Source organism: Chaetura pelagica, unplaced genomic scaffold, assembly GCF_000747805.2.
Source record: "Chaetura pelagica isolate M959 unplaced genomic scaffold, ChaPel_1.0 scaffold453, whole genome shotgun sequence".
Classification (NCBI taxonomy): Eukaryota; Metazoa; Chordata; class Aves; order Apodiformes; family Apodidae; genus Chaetura; species Chaetura pelagica.
Genome location: NW_009952879.1, coordinates 1,665,114 through 1,673,393, shown reverse-complemented (window position 1 = coordinate 1,673,393; position 8,280 = coordinate 1,665,114). Strand labels below are relative to the sequence as shown.

At 50.8% G+C, this 8,280-nt stretch overlaps 1 protein-coding gene across 1 annotated transcript in view; it reads left to right on the top strand.

Annotated features, from left to right (window-relative positions):
- The first annotated feature begins 2,064 nt into the window (after positions 1-2,064).
- PLEKHO2 (pleckstrin homology domain containing, family O member 2) overlaps positions 2,065-8,280 on the top strand; it is a 51,155-nt gene continuing 44,939 nt past the window's right edge. Inside the window, exon 1 of the mRNA XM_009995332.1 lies at positions 2,065-2,190. Coding sequence (XP_009993634.1) covers positions 2,065-2,190 — 126 coding nt within the window. The remainder of the gene's footprint in view (positions 2,191-8,280) is intronic.

The following is an 8,280-nucleotide window of genomic DNA, read 5'->3' as shown; positions in this document are numbered from 1 at the left end:
TCCGGGCAGCCCCCTGCACCCCCATGGGCAGTCAACCCCTCACCCTCCCCCCCACCCCCCTGCAACCCCCGGGCACCGACCCCTGGGCATCCTGCCTGCATCCCCCCCCCAGTTACTCCTGCATCCCTCCCAGGCATCCTCCCCACCGCTCATCCCTCTGCACTACATCCACAGGTATTTCCCACTGCACCTCCCCTCTCCATTCCTCCAGCACTGGCCTCCAGATCCCCCGAACACCTCCCCTGCACCCCCTCACTGCCCCCATGCCCCCGGACCTCCCTTCTGCTCTCCCAGTTCCTCAGGGGCTCAGGGAGGAAGGCCAGGAAGGGCTGCCGATGGGGAAGATTTAGGGGCAGGACCCTCTAGGGAAGCTTGGCCATGGTGGGCAGGAGGGGTACCATGGGCAGCCATGGGCAGGGGCAGAGGGGCTGGACCACTGCCCTTGCCTCCCACGGTCCCCATTCGGGAGCCAGCAGAAAGCTCGTGGCACATCAGAAAATAGGCTTTGTTTGGGAGAAGGCGGCAGGACACACAAAGGACGGGCTCAGGAGCTGGTCAATAATGCTCTGTTCCACAGCCCTCCCTGCCAGCACGGGCAGAGGCCGGCAGAAAGCTGAGAGCTGCCCAAAACGAAGTGGTGCTTCACTGGCATCACCTCGGAGCATCACTCGTGTCTCACTAGAGTTCCAGAAATGCCCTCGTGCAGCCCCCGAGGCTCACAAGGCCCTTGCCTGGTACTGCAGCTGCAACCACAGGCTCTGGTCAGGATGGTTTCAGGATGTCTGTGATCCCTAGAGTGGTTGTTGTCAGTTGTCCAGACCCTGAACAGATTTGGAAAGTATTTGGGACCCTTAGAAGATGCCCTTGCAGCCACCTCCTTGAAGTCACCTACTTTGGGGTGGGTATTGACATGCAGAGTGGGAAAATGCGGCTGCATCAGCTGCATCCATCTGAAAGCAAACACATTTGCAAGCTCCAAACAGCTTAGAAAAACCCACCTAGACTCAGCCTCGGGGCAAAGGAGTGTCTGGAAAGAAAAGTCAGCAGCTGGGAGGGGGCATGGGGGGGGAAGGGGCACCAAACACATCCTGCATCCCATGACTGGAGCCAGAGAGGAAAATCATGGTCACACAGCCCGAGGTAACAGGGAAGTCCCCCCAGCTCAGCGGCGACATTAAACCAAGAGAAATTTACATGGAGACAAATTCCTCAGGCAGCTCCCTGCTGGGGTGGATCTGTCCCAGTCACAGCAAATACATAAATACACGGAGAGGGGCAGACAGAGACGAGTCCCCACTAACAGCAGGCTCATCCCATGCAGTCAGAAACAGCACCAAAATGGGCAGTTGGAGGGTTTGTGTGTGCAGATGGAGGCCGTTGTGCCACCACCAGGGATGGGACAATTTGCTGCCATAAGAGAAGGGGGAATTTGGTGACTCACAGTGTCTGCTGAAAGCTGTTGCTCCTGAAAATCTCTGCAGGTATCCATCATGGTGTGTGGGGATGCTGGAGCCATGTGCTCATGTTGGGTCTCACTCTTCCAGGCATCCTCACAAGGCCACCCATGCGTGGCCTGGGCAGAGCGATGGGTTTGTGCATGGCCATTTCTTCTGATTTAGCAGTAAAGATGGTTTCCATTAGTACAAGAATAGTACAAATCCAGTCCTCATTTCCCATCTGGTTTATGGGCTTTTCCTCGAGTTTCCAGTTGGTTAAGGTGCAGGAGATGGATGAGGGCAGGTAGGTGCTGTGCGTGCGACGTGTGTGAGAGACGCGGTGAGGCAGAGGAAAGGTAGGAATGGAGGAGACCAACTCCATCCCTTCAGTCTCACAACATCCCCTTGGATCCACAGGGAAGGTCTGCAGGGTCTGCCTGCTGTTGGCAAGGGCTGCAAAGAAGAGAAGGAATATTACCATGGGGAGCGGAGAAGGATGAATGGGCTCTGGCTTCAGGGAGGGTTTGTGATTTGATGGTGGGAAAAGCTTTCTGATGGCAAAGAGTGTAGATGGGAAAGGAGGAGGCAGGGATTCAAAACCTATTGCCTCTGCACTAGGTGATGAAAAATGGGCAAATTCCAGGAGTTCCAGGCCAAATCCATGCACTCTGTTTCCCACTGCAATGGCCCCATGGGCAACAAAACCCAGCAGCATCCTGCATCCCAAGCCTTCTATGCTGAGGCCATTGACCATGTAACCCAAGGTATCAGCCGTGGTCCTTGTGCCCTGCCAGGGAGCCTGGCTCAGCCTGGCTCAGACAAGAGGGGCAAGAGCCTTGGCCCAACACTGACTGCAATGCTGGGACCTGTGTTTTGGTGCCCCCCAGTCCCTGCACCCTCCCATCCCCTCTCCCTCTGGCACGATCTCAAAATTCAGAGTGTATCCCCTTACATCCCAGATAGCAATTTTCCCAGCCCAGTCCATGGGATTTACCAGGGGTGTCAGGAAAACTGGACTTTGGCCCTACAAGCTTTGCAATGAATGCAAACTAAGGCTCTGGTCTCACTCTTTTCCTGGGATTATTTGAAAACTCAGAGAATTACTGCAAGGTACTGGCCAGGCAATAAATTTTGCAAGCCAAGTGGCTAAACAGAAGCTGCTGCAAAGACAGCATGGGAAGAGGCACCGCTGAACCAGTAACGTCCAAACCCTGCTGAATAAAATTTATAATAATCCTGGCAGTTTTATATCTGTGAATTACAGTTAAAATCCCAGCACGCACCATGCACATCTCTTTATATGACAATGAGAGGAAGGAGGAGGGTTTCAGGAGGATGCAGCTGGATGAGCAGGGGAGAGATGTCATTTAAACCCTGGTTCTTGGAAAACCGAGCCCTTCTGTGTCTTTTTCAGGCAAGTTCAAAAAAGGAAAGTGCAAATAAAGCACCCGAAAGCTGCTATTTTTTGCGAGGGTGGGATGGCAGGGCTGGGGCTGGGCCACAGTGGGACTGTCACCGCGTCCCTGCCTGCGGCTGTGGGGCAGGCAGAGGGAGCAGGGCAGCAGGAACTGTGCCTCTGCGTGCTGAAGTGCACGAAGTTAAGCAAACAAAAGCCATTATTTTACAAACACACACAGCCCAGAGGTGCCCCTGGGGTGGTGGGACAGGGCAGCCACTCAGCTTGGGGACATGGGCCAGCTAGACCCCCAGCAATGAAACCCCACAAGCTGCGGGTGCTGACGTTTTATCCTTTGCATGTTGAGGGCCTGTTGACGTGGAGATTACAGCAAAAATCAGGTTAAAACCCATTTATCTGACCCGTGTACATTCCTGGGGACGTGCGGAGCCATGAGCAGGGCCATCCCAAGGCTGGTGGCTGCAAACCTGCCCCAGCCCAGCAAACCCCAGCCACGCACTGCGTGCCATGGTTAATGAAGGGCAGGCGGTAATTAAACCTGTACACCTGGAAATAGCTCTTCTCGTAGCTCCCAGGCTTAACCAAATGAGTGAAATTTGCACTGGCATAATTAAAGTGATGTGGTTAACGATCTGTCTGCACTGGGGAGTTGCTCTGCAGCTTGATTCTTCACTCTCCAGTGAAAGTCCACATGGAAAAACCCTGTCAGGGTCCAGCAACAGCCCCTGCATGACTCCAGCAATGCCCAGCCTGACCTCGCACCATCAGGGTGCCCATTAACACCAGTTCATTAACACCAGTTCATTAACACCAGCCTTCAAACCAGTCTGGCTGCCTGATGCCTCCAGCATCCTCCTGTAGTAGCCACGTCTGCACACGTGGCCACAGAGACAATGGCAAAGTACAGGGCTCTCAGCACCATCACTGCTCCTGTCCAGGGACTTGTAAATCAGAAGGAGAAATCCATATTTTTGCATTTATATTCCTGTCTTGCCACCAATCTCTTTTTTTCTCTGCTTGTTCTTTTAGGTGTTAAAACAACCCCAGACTCACCAGTGACCAGATGGTTCCGTTTTGGTCGCATTAATGGTAAAACTGTGTGTGAGTGAGCAGCTCGTGGAGCTTCCCAGCTGGAAATAAGATTTTGAGCCTCCGTGGAGAAACATCCAGACGGCTGATGGGTCACAGAAGTACAAAGGTGCTGGCAGTGCCACCACCACTGCCACCGCTCAGCAGCCACCAGCTCTGCAGTTGGGAAACCCCTGGGTGAATTCCCAGGAGGCCCTTGATGCTCAGTAGGAAAAATCTTGTCTCTGCCTTTTTCCTTTTCTTCCTAGATCTGGATTAAGCTGTTTGCAGACTGAAGGGGTGACGTCAAATGTGATGGAGAGAAAGGAGGGGATGCAGTGGAGGAAGATCTGGGGAGGTGGGGGATGAGTGGCAGCTCCACACCAGTTCCTGGCCATGAAAACCCAGGCACAGGGAAACTTGTTTCAAAGTGCCTGAAAGATCTAATTTAGAAATCTTTCATCTCTGGCAGTTTTGTTTGTTTGGGACTTTTATTTTTTGTGAGAAATGGGGAGAACTACAGAGAAAAAAAGGGTAGAAGAACACAAAACCATGGAGATGACCAAGGAGGCATGGTTTTCTACCATCCAGCATCTCTTCCTAACACTGAAAATAGCAGGAAAAAGGATATAGAATGGAGATTAGAGAGGCCACCTGGCTGTGATGCTACATGCAGGGTGTGGAGAGTGAAGCATCACCAGTGCCAGAGGTTTTTGCTGTAATTAGACCAACATCTGTCCAGCCATGGTCGGTGCTTGCGCAGTCACTGCCTTGATCCAGGCTCCTCCTGCTTCATTTTCTGCAATTGTAGAGAAATCTGGATTATTTTATTGATTAGGGTTTTTTTCTATCTTCCTCTCTGGAAAGATTAAAGCTTGATTGTCAAGAACTGGTGTAACAGGCAAGAAGATTTCCCAGACCAGTCAAAATGTCATCCCAGTAAAAATGTGAGTAATAAAAAAGAAAAAGGGCCCAAAATGGACTCAGGCCTGTAAAAATATCCAAAAGATGGATCTGGAAGTGTAGAAACAATTGAAGCTCAGCAGCAAAAGGGAGCTCTGGGGACTGCTGAGCCCAGAAGAGATATTTGTAGAGGGGGGGGAATTAATAAATCAGTCACTGCCTTGATCCAGGCTCCTCCTGCTTCATTTTCTGCAATTGTAGAGAAATCTGGATTATTTTATTGATTAGGGTTTTTTTCTATCTTCCTCTCTGGAAAGATTAAAGCTTGATTGTCAAGAACTGGTGTAACAGGCAAGAAGATTTCCCAGACCAGTCAAAATGTCATCCCAGTAAAAATGTGAGTAATAAAAAAGAAAAAGGGCCCAAAATGGACTCAGGCCTGTAAAAATATCCAAAAGATGGATCTGGAAGTGTAGAAACAATTGAAGCTCAGCAGCAAAAGGGAGCTCTGGGGACTGCTGAGCCCAGAAGAGATATTTGTAGAGGGGGGGGAATTAATAAATTAAAAAAAAAAAAAAAAAAAAAGCTTGTGTGCTTGGTTGGAATTAAAAGAAGAGAATGAACCCAGGTGTTTTCAGCCATCTCAAATGGTTTGGGGGTTTATTGTTGTTTTGGAAATTAGAGCAAGGAAGTAAACACCCAAGTAAGGGGTGGTGGGACAGGGAGATGCTCCAGCTCCTGCTGCATCCTCGTGGAGCTGCACTGGGACTGTCTTGGCTCCCACCCGCTGTGTTTTGGGATACTTGGGGCGCAGGAGGGCTTATCCCTATGGAGAGGATTCTGGGACAGAGAAGGCGACCTCGAGGGTGCGTCCTGGCAGCACCCACCCTGCATGACACTGCCCTCATGTGGGGTACGAATCCTTCCTCCTCCTCTCGCAGTCCCCACTTCCACACCACTTAATTCAAGAGCTCTGTACCGGGAAAAACACACCAGAGCCAAGAAGGAGCTCTAATACACCCGGGGCCAACCCAACCCCACCCCTGGAATAGCAGGTCTTGGAAAAGCCGGTTACACCGGCGCGTCACCGCGCGGGGGAGGATATTTCGAGTCCCCCAAAGGAATCACGGCCACTGCTGTTGGGATGGTGGCTCCAGAGCTGAAATCAGGCTGGAAAATTGGACTTCTGCAAGGGATGAGGAGTCACTAGGCAGGGAGAGCCCTGTCTCCTCACTGTGGTGGCTTTTACAAATCGAATACAACTCTTTAACTTTGTGCCCAGGTCGGGTGATGTCCCCCAGGACCAAGTTTTCACTCCCCAGCCAACCCCACTGCACCGGAGCGAGAGCCTGGAGCCAGAGAACAGGCAGGGAGAGGGACGAGCCTGGGGGTGGAGAGATGCAAAGATCAAACCAGCAGCGATTTCAAAATAAAATCCAACAGGGAAAACACAGTGTGTCCTTGCTGAGCCCTGTCATTTCTGCCGATTGAAAGGGAAGAGAAAAAAAAAAAAGTAAAAAAGAAAAAAAAGTTGGCATGGCACAAAGGAGAACTGCACGGTATTTCCTGAAAAGGGCGTGGGGATCATCCTTGGAAAGCTTTCTCTGCACAATGTACTTGCTGTTTCCAGAAAAATAAAGTTTGCTGTGACCCACCTGTCCCTGAACAGCAGCTATTTAGGGCTGGAACACGGTCAGCCCGGAGTCAGTGGCTGGGTCACTCACTAGGCAGCTTCCCCAGCCTCAATGGGTTTGGCTGTTTATCTGCAGCTCTTTCATTGCTGCACAATACCTGGGGGGGAAAAGAAATAAAATAAAAATAAAGCAGGAAAGCTACCTAAGCACCAAGTGCTCCCATTTTAAGGTATTCCTCCCCCCAGTGCTGGGCTGGTGGCCATTAAACCCCCCTTGCCAATCGTCAGAGCCTCCTGCATAACAGCAGAGGGGCTCTGCTGCCTGTCCCCAGTTTTTGGCAGGGAAGGGGGTGTCCTGCTGGTCAGTGTCACACACAACCCTACATCCCCTGGAAAGCTGGGGCCAGGACACCCTTCCCATCCCAGCAGCAGGACGTGCTCAGAGCTCACCAAGGGCGTTCCTGGAGGTTTCAGCAGCATAGCACAATTTGCCAAAGCCTAATCTCCAGAAGAGCTTACCTTTGGCATGGGATTTCAAAGGGGGAGTGTGGAAAACAAACACAAACCCACAGCTTGGGTGGGTTTTATTTTTTGGCCTGAGCTCTGCTCAGAAGCTGCAGGCAGGCTGTATTTGGGTGAGCAGACCTGATCCAGCATTTTCTGGATGCCGAAGAGAAGCAGCTCCACCTAGGCAGGCTCTGGTGCTAAAGCAGAGCCGAGCTCCACACCAGTTTAACCATTAACCATGGACCACCAACCGTCATCTGAGCTGGGGACCATGCCAGCAGCATCCACTTCAGCTTCCCGCCAGCCTTCAACCCAACAACAAGGTCCCAAGGCTTGGGGTCAGTTTGGACTGAGAACTCAAAATTTCCCTTTTGCACATTTAAAGACCCTCTGGTGTTTATTTTCTTTCTGATCAAGGCTGGAAAACTGGGGATAAACCCACCTATTTTCAGTAAATCATTACCTGCATCCTGCAAAGGCACCCTGAGACCCACCAAGGGGGGGAAATCCTGTGAAGAACAAAACTCTGCAGCAATAAAAACCCACACAAGGGGGAAAAAGGGCTTTCAAAAAAGAAGTGGTGGAAGACAAAGCAGGATTTTAGAGAGTCCTGGACAAGTCTGGATAAAAATCAGCATCAGCCACTGGTGGTAGGTATTGGCTTCCCCACAGGAAAGATCAGGAGAGATGCTAACCTGGTCTCATTGTGAAAGCTGCTGATTAGTCCTCATCAAATATAATTATACTTCAAACCCAAATGAGATGTCCAACTGCATTTTGAACACACATTCAGGTTTTTAAATGGAAAAAAAATAAAAAGGAAAAAATATTTCTTGAATGCCAGCCAGGCTCTGAGTGTTAAAATAGATACTGCTAATGGCTCCAGGAAGGAGGTCTGCACCTTCTTTGCAGCTTTGCCAATTAAATGCTTATTACTGACCAATTATGCAGAAATCAGACTGGGTTTAAGTGATACCTGATTAAGTGGGTCCTGCAGATCAGCCTTGTTTTTTAAGTGGAAGAAAGAAACATCTTCTCCCCCCAGTCCCCCTGGATGCTAGGACCAGACAGGGTTTCTGCCCCCCCCTGCCCATGAAAAATCCCCTTTTCTTTCCTGGGGGAAAACACTCCCCATGGACCAGTCTTTTGGAGCTGGGAAGGAAATGAGGCAAAAGGGGGAAATGAGCTTCTCCCCACCCTGGCTCAGCAGGTTGCTGCTGCCCGGCACATGCTGGGCCATGCCCATTTGCAGCCTTTTCCAAATATTATCCCAATATTTTCTTACAGTTCCCAGATAAATGGGCCTCTTCAGCAGG